Below are 17,246 nucleotides of genomic sequence, written 5' to 3' on the forward strand. Positions count from 1 at the left end.
TTTGGTCAAAATTATCATTTGTCATTTTTTAGCGCAACTTCAAATTTTTTTTACCAGTCATCTGAACTATGTCCAGGTCCATGGTCTTTTATCACTCCACACCTACACCTACATACAGTATACTTCATCCAGTTTGATAAGGAGAAGTTGCTATTATAAAAGTGTTGTCCTGACTCTATGAACTTTTAGTTTGGTATTTCCAGAGTTCAGAGAAATAAGAAAACGAGGCAAAAAAGTCTGATGTAATAGCATCTAATTTTGTGGGAAATAATGATATTAAATGTGAATCTAGCCATGTATATTATATGCTATATCAGTCGATCTGAAAGTTAAATGTTTTCCCACTTCAGCATAAGACTTTATAAACAGATTCAGTTTTCAATGTGCAGGTGTCCTGATTATTATTCCATTGATCCAGTTTGGAGTGGAGACTATTAGGTCATGAAGTTTTTGCCTTGCTCAGACAACTTGCTGTTACTTGAATTTCCCACAGCAATCCATCTTTGGCACTTGACTTCACCTTAATTTGCTGCTGACTAAGATGGCGTTTGCATATTAGCAACTTCTCTTCAACCTTTGGCTTTTTTGGTCTGATTGCCTCACGAAGTGTTAGTATTTTTTACATGGACTTGTCTGTTGAAATGTATGAGCTGTAATGACTAGACTGATCCTCTGTACATGTGCATTCCTCAAAAGACACTGTGCTCCATCCACCGACCCACTCCACTTAACTAGAGGTGAGTGTTAAAACCTTAATTGAACATTATTTTGACCTGACCAAGTGTGGGTGAGGACTGACCTGCCAGTGCTCAAGGGAGGAGTTAATGAAGAGGAGCTACATGGTCTGATTTGTCAATATTCAGTGATCCTTTGTCTGACACTTCCTCATGAGATGGTTTGAGTTTCATCAGTTAATCTGTTAGTTTGTTTGGATTATCATTAATATGATTGATTTACCTTTAGTGTCTTTATGTTTTCAGTCATAGGGTGCTGCTTCTTCACTGGACGTATGGATTTTGCTCCAGTTGAACATTTCATCGTACATCACCCTGAGACAAATCTTTAATTCTTGGCCTATATAAATAATATTGATTTGATTTGATTTTCTGTGCTTGAACCTTATACATACATATACATACATATATTAGTCCCTCTCTGACTTTTGTGTTAGGTTTTGGTGAGACTAAAAGTATAAAAAACACAGACCCTGTCCCGTAAGAAAGGAGAAAATGGCTCATCATGTGCATATGTAATTTATTGTTTATTTTTGATAACAGATGACATTTGTAGAATTTCTGGAGACTGATATAGCAACTTTCACCATCAGAGGCCTCCAAAGTGCAAAACTAACAAAATGCAGTTTTAAAGGGCCATTCACTGAAGTCACTCAGCTGCAGACACTGAGTCATGGCTTCTCAAAGAACTGTATTGTAGACATGTAATATTATACTGCAAAGATTTATCGTGGGGAAGAATTTGGCATTGGTTTGAACTAGAATTTGCATCCATTGTGAGTCATGTTCTGCTAATACCACTATCATTATACAGTATATACACAATACAAGATAAATCAGCTGCAGATTATCGTATACATGCTTATATATTTCTGAAAAAAACAATAAATGTAAGCTTTATACATACAGTAAGGCAGAGAGTATATACAGAACTAACCTAAATGAATCTGTATCAAACATCTGTCAAATATTCACACCGCAAACAAAACAAAGATTTCAAAACATTGTATAGTATATACAAAAATACTTATGTAAATGCCCGTTGGAATATTTGAATAACAAAAATAATAGGAATCTCATCAGGAGGACATCACATTATATTTGAAACATGCACTTGCCGCAGTGTTTTCCAGTTCAGCGGTTGGCCACATGTCTGAGTTGCTCTTTTTGTGGGGGTGACGAGGGGGAGGGGCTGATTCGCTGAGAACAGGTGATTGTTGGTGCAGATATACTAGGTTAACGGTGCACATGGGTCCTCATTTCATACCTCAACATCTGACTTGTGCTCTCTAAGCTTGTGTAGACATTCAACAATGGGAGCCATGCATTCGTACGTCTCCAACCCTCTGCCTTCCTTTTCTGTATTGAATTGGCTACACTTTGGATTCACTTTCTATTTTGGCGATGTCTCCATTGCGTTCAGTCTGCTGGCTCTTCTCCTCGTTGTCCATGCTGGTCGTGGTCTCCTGAATTTCCTGCTGAGACTCTGGTAGACCTTGTTGGCTCAGCTTACTAGCCAGTGACCACGTAAGGGGCAAGCGAGCCCGGCTGGTCATGTCAGCCAGCTCTTTGGCACTGCAGGTGGGTGTGTTAGTCTCATAGATATTGTGGAAGCTATTATAATCCACCTCATAGAAACCATCCTCCAATGTCAGGACTGGTGTGAAGCGGTAGCCCCACTTGATCTCACTGCTCACGTATGAACTCCTCGCCTGGCATGTCATGCCTGAAGTGGACAGAACATACATAGCAGTACTGAAGATTAACCCATAAAGACCCACACATCTGTTGCCGACCAAAAGCATCTACTGATCTAAAATATTTAATAACTGTTGAACCACTAATTCTATCAATACCTGTAAATAACTAAGGTAAAATGCATCAGATGTGACCCATTTGGATGTTCAGAGGCTCTGTAGTGAACATAGAAACACTGTCATCTTCTACAACATTGATTCACCAGTAAAACCCATGGAGTTGGATAAATGACAGTGGATGGAGACACTTGGTTTATGTCCAGTTAATGATAGATTTTGTTGTCACTGTTGTTACTTTTCCCTAATTTTATTCTGATTTTATATATTAACCTTTGAATTTGCACAGAATTTTAATAAATATCTGCATGATCAGTAAATTAAATATGAAAAAAAGACCAGATTTTCACTGAAAAATGCAAAATGCAGAAGAGAATATTATATGGTATACGGTATTATATGGTAATAAATCACTTGGGAAAGTCAAAACATTTTTGGCCGTTGTGAGAAAAATAGTTGTGGGTCTTTAAGGGTGAAAGGTAAAGGCATTTCTAGAATGCCTGTTCTACAGTTTAAAACCAGCTACAATATGCAAATGTTTATTAATCTGAAGATAGCTGGGCTAGGAAATAATAATGTTTATGACAATATAATAAATATATAAATTACCCATAAATATCATTATTGGGCAATATAATTACCCAAAAATGTCATACATTTTTGTTTTGTCATTACATTTCATTGTAAGCTAAAGCACTTACAAATGTTTGTTTTTTTTTCTTTTCTCACTGTCGTTGGGAGACATACTCACCATGATTTTCCTTAACTCTTTCCTTAACTCATTTTAGTGAGGAAAATATTTTATATGTGGATATGGGAGCCAAACAGTGACAAAACATTTGCTTTGAATATAGCCATATAAGTGTGAACTGGCCATAAATGACCACAGACCTGTACCATAACTAAATATTTGAAAATAATGATCAGTTTATGGCAAGCTCATGTCAGAAGCAAACAAAATTATGAAAAGATGAGTACCAATTAATTCTTGTGTCTGATGTCATTTTCATCTTATTTTGCCTTTTATATTGTCATCATCTGGTTGAGTCTTTTACATTGTTTTAGTCTTGTTATGTCTTTTAGGGATGATTTAAAACTACAAATAACTATCTGGTTTCTTCAGCTTTCACTAAGGATCAAAAATCTGTCTTTAAATTGGAAAAAAATTATCATATGACATTGATTACATTTTTGGCCATATTATGTGACCACTAATGTAAGCAAAAATTATGATGGCACTGGTTTAAGATCTGCATCCTGTCTAATTTTCCATGTCATCTGCACCATTGCTCTAGATAAGTGTATGTATGACATGCCCACAGTCTCACTGTGTTTGTACATCAGCTTATATGCAGGGAAAAGATTATGTTAATTTTTACATCTGAAACCTGGTGTTTTTCTAAGCAATAAATGTCATCAGTTAATGTAAATCATCACAGCATTCTATTACAGTGTTTGACATCTGCCTTAATAAACAGTCCAATGACATCTACACAGTCTGTCACGAATGACTATTAATAGTTCTCAGGACTAAGTTGATCTAACCCATTTCCCTGTAACACTTCTTTAAATGTGATATTTAAAAATGGGGTCAATACAAATTACATCTGGCTTGTAAAACTGCAATACATAGTATAGTTTTTTTTTTTTGTGCATCATCAGGCATAAATTAAATCATGACCTTTCAACATATTGTGATTCAAGTCTGAAAGGGAACAAGAACTCCTTTATCTGGACTGTTTTAGAAATCTACTCCATCAAGGGAGTTTTTGGCCTCTCACATAGAGCTGAAATGATTCATTTACTTGAATCGATTAAAAAAATTATTCAATACAGTTTTCTTGAATTGAGGTTTTGTTTCCTTAATTTCGCTCCTGCTAAATATTGCTTTCGCTGTTGTGTTTCACATGGACGTTTATTGCGACGCACATGATGCCAGGATCAACACAAACAACATAGAGTGTAGCTCAACAGTGACAATGACTAACAGGCAGAAAATGTCTTATATGCTCACTTTCTACATTGGAACCACCACTTATTCCTTTTAACACTGAAGCTTTCATACAAACATTAAAAATATTTGTTTTTATTTAAGTTGTATGTTTGTACCATCTTCATTTGTTAATAAGTTTGTAAGTTGGATACAAGTGTTGAAGACTGCAGTACACATATTGTTCATAGATGCCATTTGACTCGCTTGCTGTTTATATATATATTATACATACTTTTACACTTGTTATTTCTATTTAGATATTTTTTATATATCCTTTTACTTTTATACTTTTTGTGTTTGTTGTTTCAGCTGGTTCTGGAATGAAGGTCAAGTTGTTTGTCATTTTCAGACATGTCTTTTTCATATTTTTACACTCTTTTCACCTATTCAAATAATTGTTTAATGAATTGAATCAAACTAAATAATCAATAGATTAATCGATTACAAGAATAATCGATAGCTGTGACTCTAATCCCATGAACAAGTTGATTCCTTTTCGTACTTGTGTCACAAGACAGGTAAAGTATAATGATGAAAATTTGGTAATTTTCTAATTTTCACTGTTAATTGAAGAAAATATGAGAAAATTCTCATGAATTCTAATTCAGTAAGGCGATAACAACATAAGATCAAAGCAATGTATGAGACAAAACAAGGCAAAAATTACATCAGCCTGCTTTTCAATGTTATGGTTTTCAGCTGAATCAGTACTTCTATTTTTCCCTGTCATTTTGACAAAAGTGTCTGCACTGTAAAGTGTGTACTGTTGTCGATGGGAAACGGGTAACTTGACTCACCTGTGGCCTCCACCATGCCCTCCAGGATGACCACAATCTCCACTTCTTCCTTGGCCAGGTGGGCTTGCGAGATCTCCCAGAAGGGGCTGTTCTGATTGATCTCATGACAAATAATGAGCGGTGACACTAGGAAGAGCCTGTCATCTCCTGTGTTATAACCCACATTGATGTCTGTCTGGTTCAGAGGGATGAATTCACCTTCCTTTGTCTGCTTTGACTTGATTAGCTTGGCTCGGATTGAGGCCTCGACGATGTGCGAGTTTCTGAGGTCTCCAACACGAAACATCAGGCACAGTCGACCATCTCTCATTGAGATGACCGCATTGGTGGAAAACACTAGTGTTTCAGCTCGCTTCTTTGGCTGCGAGATCTTAACAAACATGCAACCCACCATAAAGGCATTCACGATTGATCCCAGCACTGACTGAACTAAAAGCAGAACTATTCCCTCTGGACATTTGTCCGTGATTACCCGATATCCATAACCAATGGTGGTTTCTGTCTCAATGGAGAACAGAAAGGCAGATACGAACCCATTTAGATTATTGACACAGGGAGTCCACTGGTTGTCCGCTATATGGTCCAGATCACCTCGGAGGTAAGCGATTAGCCACCACATGAAGCCAAAAAAGAGCCATGTAACTGTGTAAACCAAAACAAAGATGAAGAGATTGAACCTCCATTTGAGATCCACTAGTGTGGTGAAAATGTCTGTCAGATAACGATACGTCTCGCGAACATTTCCATGATGGACATTGCACTTCCCGTCTTTCTGGACATACCGCTGGATCCTCTTTGCCCTATCTATTTCTGCCAGCTGTTTAGGCAAATCCTCACGAGCCTGTTTGGGCAACCTGGGCTGTCTAATGATGGCTGGGCTCTCAACATCCTGCTCCATGGGGGTCTTGGATGATTTACGCCTATGAGAGAGAGAACACCCAAATATTAGTTTACTACAGTATGTATATATACTTGGATGGAATCTGTCATTGCTCTCCTGCTCTGCATTGGGAATGGTAACATCCAGATGTTAGATGTTTGAGATTGTTAACCCTTATACAAGGGCATAAGGCATTTTTTTTTTACATTTTTCTCAACTTTTCTTTTCTTAATTTCGTGGTCATTTTGTTTGTGTTACAGTTTATGGCATGGATTTTGGCAAGAACTTTTCTTTTTAGTAAATTTTTCAAAATTCAGTGTATGTTATGCTGTTGATGTGTTTGCACCCTCTGGACATCTTCATGGCAAAAAAACAATGAATCAGATTTTGAGTTCAAAATTATTTTGCGCATGCGCCTGTGCACACATACACACACATGCGCACACATACGCACGCACAAATCCCTCTTGGGGCCTGTAACTCAAAAATTCAAGCATTTCATGCATCAGCCTACAATGGGAAAATGGTTGAATCTGGTGGAATACAGTAAAAATGCCAAATATCAGTACTTTTCTTCAAAATGAAATGTTGACATTAGAGAATGCATGATTTTAGACTGTAATGACAGTGACATCAAAAAATCTGGTTGCACTGGAAGCCAGAGGGGAATTTTTGTCCACCAGGGTAACTAGAGGGAGTAATTAACACTACATAAAAATACTAATGCAATGAAATCCATTTTGTTAATAATCTTTGACATACCCAAGACTGTAATCATTACCAGTGCCCCATCCCCCGACTATTTTTTATCTGGAAATTATTTTTTTGTTTTTTGCATTTTTTTGTAAGAAATAATTCACAAATCAAATAACTAAACTGGCATTTAAAGGGTTAAAATCCTAAAAATGACTGGATGTTTGGTAGTTGGTAGTTTGGAAGTGAGCAGGGCTGAAGCTGTTTAAGAGATTTACTGGGGGGGGGGGGCTAAAAAAATATTGATATATAATAATTTTATAGCAGTTTTTGTGCATGTGCAGCTTGGCCACAGAGGTGTGCAGAGGGTAGTGAATTTCAGGAGGACACAAGGGTTAATCTAAACCAATGTTTGTGGATAAGTTAACTGACAGCTGTCATTTGTCATCTGAATGAAAGGTAGGTACTTATTCTAGATCGACAGCAGGCAAGTCTTCCAGTTCAACAGAAATATGGGTCCTTGTCATAACATAAGCATATACTATGTTTTGTTTATACCTTTATCTGTAAACAGGCACAGGATAAGTTCTCCCCCATCTCATCCACTAGGTTATTTACTTTCTGCCCTCCATCTGGATTCCACGCATTATCACAATCACGTGACTGCAACAAGCTGTAATGATTGTTATGCTTCTATTTCTGTCAAAATAAATGTTGTGATAGATGATTGTTGTGACTGTCATATTAAAAATTATGCTCTGAGCTGTTCTGAGAGAACATATTCTATTGCCTTTACAAAACACAAAGCCTAAGCCACCATCAGTGCTTTTACCTCTGGAACAAATGGCTGTATTGGAGCCATTCTGCTCTTCACTCACTAGGGAATATTATGAGCTTGTCTCCATGGCAACACACAGCACAGTCTACCAAGTACCCACAATATAGCAGGAATGCACTGGATGAGGCCACAGTGTTGGATAACATTTGTCTCCTTCATTGTGCATTAATACAATAAAGAAAAGGGAGCAACGTTTATTGTATAAAGTTGTCATTCATGCAGATGCTTGTATTTTCAGCCTTATGGGTGGAGAATTGACTTTGTTCTATTTCAGCTCAGTGTCAGATTTTCTACAACAGTGTGTGGCTTTTTCACTGTGTTAATTTGTATGACACTAAAGATGAACAGATGTCGACTCCACATGTCTGGAATTCAGGGGTTTTCAAACCTCATCCATCCAGTATCTAGCAATGATTTTGAGGATGCGAGATGCTCTATTGATAGCAGGAAAGCAAGTGTTGGTCAGAGCACTGATATCATTACAAACGCATTCTGGAACTGAACCTGGAACTCTGTGGTTTAGAGGCCTGGACCATCTGCATCAACGACAGCAGATTACCAGTCAACAAATAAAAAAAAAAAAAACATCAAATAAATTCAAGTATGAATCATTGCTACATGAGCCATATTTCACAGATACACCGACACCGAAAGGCCACAATATGGCATTATAATCTCATTTCAAGGTATTACTGATGCAGCAATATAGCGGCAGTATACTATCAGGTTGTCAAGATGGTTCCCTGCAGTGTCGAAACTTTTAGTGAACAGAATACAAATGTCTGTTTATCTAAAATATTTTAAGAACTATTTAGTAACTGTTTATAACTTAGGCTTGGGTACACATCAACACAGATGAATAACAATCTCGGTCATGATGGGAAAATTCACTATGATTAACAGGTGCTGCAGCTCAAATGACTATAACTACCCTCAAGCTCTTTCTCTATTGCTACCAATTGTTTTTCGAGATGAATGGACATGTATTCTACATTCATGTGCTTATATGTTTGCATAGTACATGGTACATAGCAGCTCTGCCTTTTGACTATTGACAATTGCAGTTAACAATTTGTTTTATTGTGAGCCACTGATGTAGGATTATTTTTAAAATTTTTTATAGCATATTCGAAATAAACTGAACTGAACTGACCATAACTGCCATATGAATAGTTGTTTCTTGGATCCATTAATGAAGTCTCTCTTTTTTTCACCAGGCACATTAGGAACACTGATTGAAGTAACCCATGCCAGCTGCTCTGGAAACAAAACCTTATAGTAGAATGAACAGTCTGTGCTGTACTTTCAGCTGCAACTTCAAATGCATGTTTTGGGAACATGTCATACTTCCATTAACTTGTTAAAATGGGATTTCTTAAAAGCTTTACTCCTGTAATCCTTGTCCTGATTTATTTATTGTCAAGAAAATGTGAATCTGTGTGGAAGTTTGGTAGAAAGGTGAGGGGTTCACTGGTTAACAACTTATGAACCTTTGGTTAATGTGAAAGATTCTGAGCCAGACCTACATACAACAGTGCAAAACATTGCAGGCATTCTTATCAATGGAGGTAGATGATGGGCTCACATTTCTAGCTTCTGTAGGACATACATGTGCATGGAGTTTACATCAAATACTAACAAGTCCTAACAAGCTGGCAGGTCCACATTCTCACATACAGTACCCACATTGCTTTAAAATGTGATTTGAAAAACTCAAAAAATGGTCAGACAGCAGGCTAAAATGTCCCTGATCTGATCTTTATAGTATATGTGATGTGTTTTTTTTCCCACGAGGGTGTGAACCGCATATAACACATGAAGCCTAATAGTTTTTTGTCTGACCTGGGCAAATTCCCAAATTATGTGATACAATAAATCTGATACAGATCAGACCTTTAACAACATTACCTGAGTCAGATGAGAATTGATATGAGTTTTATTCACTCTAGATGGAGTTTTGTATCAACTAGTCAGGATGGAATCACTTGAATACTACACTGAGACCACTGTAGAAGATCTACTGACATATTTTTAGAAAAAGGAAAGTTTGGAAAGCACAACTTTTCCACCAAGGTACTATTGGTAGAGCTGAGTGATATAGCCAAAAATATTATCATGATTAATATGATATTTCAATATCAGTCCATATTTAAAATTTTTACAGCTGTCAAATCACTGTTTGTGTTTTTTTATTATTGTCATTATTTTTGTTGTAGTTTTAAAGTTGAAGACAGCAGATGGTTATTTGTGGTTAGCAGAAGACATGACAAGATGAAATGTAAAACAAGACAAAAATTACATAAAAGATGCAAAATAACAAAAACATGAAAGACATAAAATGAAAACAATGTAAATGACAGAAAGAAAATCACATACTACAAGGCAGATGACAAAAGGGACATAGAATTAATGCAACAATGAAAACAATGTTAAACTTGAAATGTTGCAAGAGCCAAAAGTCAACAAGAACAATTCAACCAGACAAAAATGATGTTACATACAGTTACCTATGGTCATAACCATTATTAGAACAACAAAACCTTTGTTCAACATCAAAATATACAAGAGCACAATGAAGTAAAATAGCAGTGCTTTAGCTGAAAATGTCAACCAAATAAGGACATTTGACAAAAGAAAAATGCATAGCACAACAGTTGTAATATTTAGCATGAACATGATTCCTGACCAGTAAAATGAGTAATGTTTACTTAAAAATCAGTCAGTTAGTAGATAACAAATGGGCTTCTATTTACTTTACAAATGAATATTTTGTAAATAAACATTTCCAAACATTTTCACACACATTGCACACTGATTTTTCAGAGGCAAAAATACAAAGTATTTCTCAAAAGTACAATGCAGGATGTTTAGAGGACATGGCTGTCATGAGACATGTGTCTATAAAGATGCATGAAGATTAAAAGAGAAATGACGGACGGATTTAAGTCCCCACAGCCAACAAACATGTTTGAGAGGCATGAAGACATCTGGTCGAAAATCAATAAGGAGAGCTGATCAGTGAGTGTCTTAACTCATGGAAAGTAGTATTTGACTGAAAAGCCTGCAGCAGAATGTGAACAAACAACTAATGTGGAGATGTGTTTCACAAATGAGATATCTTCCCCCAAAATTTTCAAATGAGACTCATCTCAGCTGTGAAAAGAATGTGTTAAAGCAGAACAACAGATCCAGATGTGACCACAGTCAAAGTGAGGTTGCATAGGGACAGATTCTATTTTTAGGCAAGTAAACAGCTGAGCAAGGGCAGTATTGTTGTCCTATTAAAGTAATTTTTCTGACACTCTTAACAGTTAACAACAACGAACCATGACAAAAACATTGACATGAACCAAACCATCCTGATCAGTCAGGAACATTTTGTCCAGACATTAAAACTATATTGAGTGTCAGCTATGTAAAGTATTGCTGGACATATATCGATTTGACCGTCACCATAGCTTTGCAAGCTGCTTACTTCATATGTGAAAAATAGGTGCCTGTTTCGTTATGACACACAGCTATACTAATTATTTTGTGAGCCCTAGCAGGAATATTTAGCTTGTATAACAGAGTATCTCTATCAGATGGGGGTGTCTAACTTTTGATATCTAGTCTAACAACTTTTCACAACTTTTTCCATAGCAGATACAGTCACTCATTAAGACAGAAAACACACTAATGTAATTGGTATCATTCCTAATGGCTGTATCTCACGTGGATCACTTTAAGGCAGTGGTGTCAAACTCATATTCGTTCAGGTTCCACATTCAGACCAATATAATCTTAAGTGGGCCAGAGCAGTAAAATAACATAATAGCCTATAACTAATCAATTCAAGTTTTTCTTTGTTTTAGTGTAAAAAAAAAAGTAAAATCACATTATGAAAATGTGAATAACCTGAACAACCACGTATAACCTGCAATTTCTTGTGAAAAATAAACGTAAATTCTACAATATCGTGTCTCAGTTTATTATTAACACAGTTTACAGATCACAGGGGATCTGCAAATGCACAAAATTATGTTAAAATTAATGTTAAAATTGCAGTTATTTTTAAGACATTTCAGATTGTTCAGATTTTCCCAGGTTAATCACATTATATTGTGGAAGAATAGTTTGAAAATGTAAATATTTTTCCAGTGTAATTGTACTTTTTCACATTGAACCAAGAACAAAAAATTTGAGTTACAGTAATTATTTACAGGTTATTATGGTATGATTTCACCTTAGATCACATTGGTCTGTATGTGACCCCTGAACTAACACCAGTTAGACACCCTTGACTGTTTATCTTCAGTATAATTTTTGCACTGAAGGGCCAGACTAAATGCTTTGGCAGGCCAGTTTTGGCTCGCGAGCCGTGTGTTTGACACTTCTGTCTTAAGACCTTGAAGGTGTACATGCCCGTTCACTGGAATGACCTTGACACTACTAAATAGTGCCATCATTAGTGTTGCAAGACCTCTGCTGAATCTGGTTTTGTGGTTGGCTAAGTGGCTAGCGCTGTCACCTCCTTTATATTTATAGATATTTTTATATTTACTTTTATTCTGTAGTTATTGTTATTATGTCTATATTGATATTTTTTATACATCATTTCACTTTTATACAGGGCAGGGAAGCAAAATTTACAATGAACATTTAGTTGTTTTTTTCTCAGCAGGCACTACATCAATTGTTTTGAAACCAAACATATATTGATGTCATAATCATACCTAACACTATTATCCATAGTTTTTCAGAAACTTTTGCCCATATGAGTAATCAGGAAAGCAAATGTCAAAGAGTGTGTGATTTGCTGAATGCACTCGTCACACCAAAGGAGGTTTCAAAAATAGTTGGAGTGTCCATAAAGACTGTTTATAATGAAAAGAAGAGAATGAATATGAGCAAAACTATTATGAGAAAGTCTGGAAGATACTATGAAAGAAGAATGGGAGAAGTTGTCACCCGAATATTTGAGGAACACTTGCGCAAGTTTCAGGAAACGTGTGAAGGCAGTTATTGAGAAAGAAGGAGGACACATAGAATAAAAACATTTTCTATTATGTAAATTTTCTTGTGGCAAATAAATTCTCATGACTTTCAATAAACTAATTGGAAATACACTGTCTTTCAATCCCTGCCTCAAAATATTGTACATTTTGCTTCCCCACCCTGTACTTTCTGTGGTTGTTGTTTCAGCTGGTTCTAGAATAAAGGACAAGTTATTTGTCATTTTCAGACATGTCTGACATTTTTAGTAGTTTTTTGCCTATTCAAATAGTTGTTTAATCAAACTGAAATGAAGAAAATAATGGATAACAAAAGTAATTGATAGGTGCAGCTCTATTCCCCTGTTCTGTAACTGGTAGTGGGCATCTGTAAATATTGATGCCTTGTTTGCCACACAAATAGTTGCACTTTGCAATAAAAAAACCAAACAAACATGCTAAATAGTTTTTACACGCCACAGTAGGATGGCAGGTTAAAGTGCAGAGAACATGTTTCTCTATAGGGATTGCCCCACTAATGACCTGAGCGTGCTGATTTTTGATGTCACAGTATAATTTTCATTGTCTTGCCTTTAGTTAGATACAGATACTTAAATGAGAAGAATGAACATAAATCTGACGATCAGCCTCCTCAGTTCTGTTTTACACTAGGACTGTGGCTTAATGGAAAATGAGGCAAAATGCCACATTCAGCTATGTAGGTCAGGCTCATATTAAAAGACAATGCAATAGTTAAACAGATATGTTGTGGAGTCATCACATAAAATATCAGGTTTCTTTTTTCTCAAGTAACTTTTCACTTTATTTGTAAACCCCTGAGAACACTGAAATGCAGTTGGACTTAAGCCACCATTAAAAGGGTCATGAAATATGAATCCACATGTCTGTCACATCAAAAAAACTGGCTCTGACACACATTCATAACTGCTGTGTTCCTCCTCTAAATTATATTTATAAATTGTGAACTCTAATGCTGGTTTCTATTTTCTATTTAATTGTAAATATGAGTTTAATTTTTCACATGTCAAGTCAACATAAATCACACTTTTTCTATTTTTCAGAGGAAGTTAACAGGCTAAGTTAAAAAAAAAAAAAAAAAAAAAAAAAAAAAGAAAATAAATAATAATAATAATAATAAAAAGGATTAGGATACAGATTGATTTTTGGAAGCTTAATTTTTGGGTAGTGAAATGACGCACTTCAAGACCAAGAGGGACACGAGACATTGAGTCAGACAGACTAGAGAACCACGGGCTGAAGTGAATATATTTAGCCCTTGTGTTGAACAGCATCACTACTGCTACTAGTCGTTTTTATGTGAAATATTCATAGCAGTGTATTTCACACTTTCATATCATTTATTTATCTTGGGCCTTTAAAATTTGTCATTTCAGAAGCCCATCATTATCTAAAGAAGGTGTGGGTTTGATCATTTTCACGTTTTCCCAAATGAATGGAAAATACTGAATCAGGAAACTACTATTCCTGTCTTTTTCACACATTTTGATGTGTGATTTGTGTGTTCTTAAAGCTGTGGGGCAAAGTCCACAAAATACAGAAGATGAATAATAATATGAATAATTAATATTAATATGTGTCTGATTATATATTTATAGTTACATAAAAATGAACTGAAAGTGCTCTTCTGTTTTATAATAATAATGATAATCATATATATGTGTGTGTGTGTGTGTGTGTGTGTATACATACATACATATATATATATATATATGTATATATATATATATATATATATATATATATATATATATATATATATATATATATATATATATATAATCACATGGTCAATCATAGTAAAGATTGGTAGTCACCGTTGACCAGATGCAAGGATTACATACTGAGTCCCAGTTGCACTTTATCAACAATAAATCATATTGGCACAGTAATTTCATGAGAAGAGGTAAAAAATATTTTATTCCAACTTCATGGGGAACAGCGTAAATGCTTTGTATGAAATATTAAAGTGAGATAAATCAGAATCATTTCTGAGACCTGAAAAACACAGTAGACCTAAACATGTGTCTTCTCTATACAGTTTCAGGAAAATATGTCAAAGGGTTTTAAATTATGATGGATGTGGGATGTGCATTGTTTCCATAAACTTATTTAAAAAGCAAATATTGCCAGTTTCACAGCTCCAGAAGTTGTAACTGTCTTTTTATGATATGACTAAACTGTATGAAGTCTTTCTCAAATGTTAATGTAAAGGAAGGGACAGAAACATGGATTTTGTACTACAACCCTGTTAGGATGTTTCAGCTTCATCACAGACTTAAAAACATTAGATAAATTAAGTATAACAATGAGTAATATAACATTTATAAGGTAATTGAAATTGTTAGATTTCAGTCATTTATTGAAATGTCAGTAACTTTATTTGACAATTAACTTTGACAACAGATACAACAAGAGGAGTGCATGAAAATATGTTGAAATGTGCAATGACTTTAGATTTTTTGAAAACCCAAATAAAATTCTAGATATATTTGGATGTAAACTGGACTGTAATCTGCTTGAATTTATGTGTTCCCTTCAAAATCAACATCACCACTGGGGGACATGGATGAATTACAGGTTAATCAAGGAACACATTGCAAACCATTTAAGCAGCTGCCTATTTCAGTTTACTATCATTTTAACCCCCCTGGGCCCCAGGAAAATAAAGGTTTTGGCTTATTTACATAAAATAATTGATTGGAAACAGCATGATGGAACAGTTTGCTTTTTTTCCCCAGATATATATATATTTATATTTATTTTTGGAATGTCCTTTGCCGAGGACAATTTTTTTTTTTTTTTTTAATAAGTAAAGCTGTAAAACTCTTGTCCACTACAGAGGACAAAAATGCATTGCTGGGTCTGAGGACTAAGGAACTGTAAATCTTCAAATTAGTTATATATTTACATAGATAGATAGATAGATAGATAGATAGATAGATAGATAGATAGATAGATAGATAAACCTGAACACCTTAAAAACTAGGGTAATGTAGTGTGCACAACGATAACTGTCACGTAATCAGCCTTCCTTTTTAAGACTTACCTGAATTTCGCTACAGTAAACAACTGCTCCTATACACACACAATCGTGTGTTAACAGATAAAATGTTGTAATTGGAATTCAGCTGCGACCACAGAAAGCAAAGAGCATCCTCAAAGAATTCCCGACGTTGTCATGGAGACCAAGAGAATCCAGAATCATCTCCCCCTGTTCTTTTTTGGCCCTAATGGCTTTTTAGTAGCCTTGTGTGTAGTCCGGTGCTGATGATAGGCCTCAGGCCTGCAGGCAGACTGGAACATTTTTCACAGCACCTTCCAGTCTCTTTCATGAAAAAGGCTGCTTTCGCTTTATAATGTAATGAGGAAGACGCCGATCGTTGCGTTAAACTAGGCCTATTAATAACCCGATTCCTCGGAATATGCTTGGTTTGTAGTATATTGACTATTCTGTTAATTAAACTGATTTGCTTTGGTGTGTTATGTAACTCTCCACCCCCACCGTTTCCCATATAACAGATTATTAACTAGCGATCATCATCAATACTGCTTCTCGGAACAGCGGAAGGAAAGATGCTTACCTTCTGCAGCAAATCAGCGTTCTCTCCCCGGGTCATTTTAGGGCTTTGGTTCCCATTCAAATCAGTTTTCTAAAGATATAGTGCTAGTACCCAGTCGCGTTGTGAAAACAAGAGAAGAACTACTAATTCCCCGTTTTCTCCATCCTCTCCATTGAATCGGCCATCAGCCTCCACCCTCAGCTGGAAGAGAGCGACTGAGGCAGAGGAGGAGAGAGGAAGAGACAAGACAAGGAACAGGAGCAGAGACGAGAAGACAGGGGGAGACAGAGAGACGAACAAACGCAGATCAGTCTTTCCCCAGCCTGGGAAACAACTGTGTCAAAGAAAACTGGACCCCAGGTAACAGCCCCAGCTACAGATGGGTTCTCCAGAGATCAAATCAAATTTTTTTTAGGCTATGTAACGCCAAGTCGCAACAAAGGCCATCTCATGACACTTTACATTTAGAGCTGGCCAGGACCAGACTCTTGATAAGCTAATTCACAGACACCCAAAAGTAGGGGAGATAGGGGAAACACATGGATGCACAGCAAACTGAAATATAACTGTTAAAAAGTAGAGCTGACCCTAGCCCTAACATATACGTTCTCATATTTTTCAGTATGGGTTACTGTAATACATCATTAGTTCTTTCCAGGTCAAGCCCTGGGTGAAAGATGACGAAGCCACCACACTCACTCGCAGATATAACAAGATAAAAATTACATGAATGACATAAATGTAACAAGAAGTACAAGACAATATTGACTTATCCAGACAAAAAGATGTGCATTCTCTGATTTTGCATTTGAGTGCTTATTTTTGTTTAAACTTATTATTATTTTTGGTTAAAGCATATACAGACAATTGGCACAATCTGTGTTCTTAATATTACAGAGCTAGTGTAAAAGACAGTTATTTG

The 17,246-nt window shown here is 35.9% G+C and overlaps 1 protein-coding gene across 1 annotated transcript; it reads right to left on the reverse strand.

The window, feature by feature from the left end:
- Nucleotides 1–1,237: 1,237 nt before the first annotated feature.
- Nucleotides 1,238–16,571, reverse strand: LOC115432993 (G protein-activated inward rectifier potassium channel 2-like). Its single transcript, XM_030154142.1, has 3 exons — nucleotides 16,346–16,571; nucleotides 5,339–6,258; nucleotides 1,238–2,460 (listed from the first exon to the last, which is right to left on the reverse strand). Exons 2-3 carry the CDS (start codon nucleotides 6,234–6,236, stop codon nucleotides 2,108–2,110), a joined length of 1,251 nt encoding a protein of 416 aa, XP_030010002.1. The 5' UTR covers nucleotides 6,237–6,258; nucleotides 16,346–16,571; the 3' UTR covers nucleotides 1,238–2,107.
- Between the last annotated feature and the right edge of the window lie 675 nt (nucleotides 16,572–17,246).

Source organism: Sphaeramia orbicularis, chromosome 14, assembly GCF_902148855.1.
Source record: "Sphaeramia orbicularis chromosome 14, fSphaOr1.1, whole genome shotgun sequence".
Taxonomy (NCBI): Eukaryota; Metazoa; Chordata; class Actinopteri; order Kurtiformes; family Apogonidae; genus Sphaeramia; species Sphaeramia orbicularis.

Excerpts from the sequence above, each read along its gene's own strand:
- LOC115432993 (XM_030154142.1), bottom strand. The coding sequence starts at position 6,236 with ATGGAGCAGGATGTTGAGAGCCCAGCCATCATTAGACAGCCCAGGTTG. Across the intron at positions 2,461-5,338 it reads GGGCATGGTGGAGGCCACAG|GCATGACATGCCAGGCGAGG; the intron begins GTGAGTCAAGTT and ends TGTCCACTTCAG.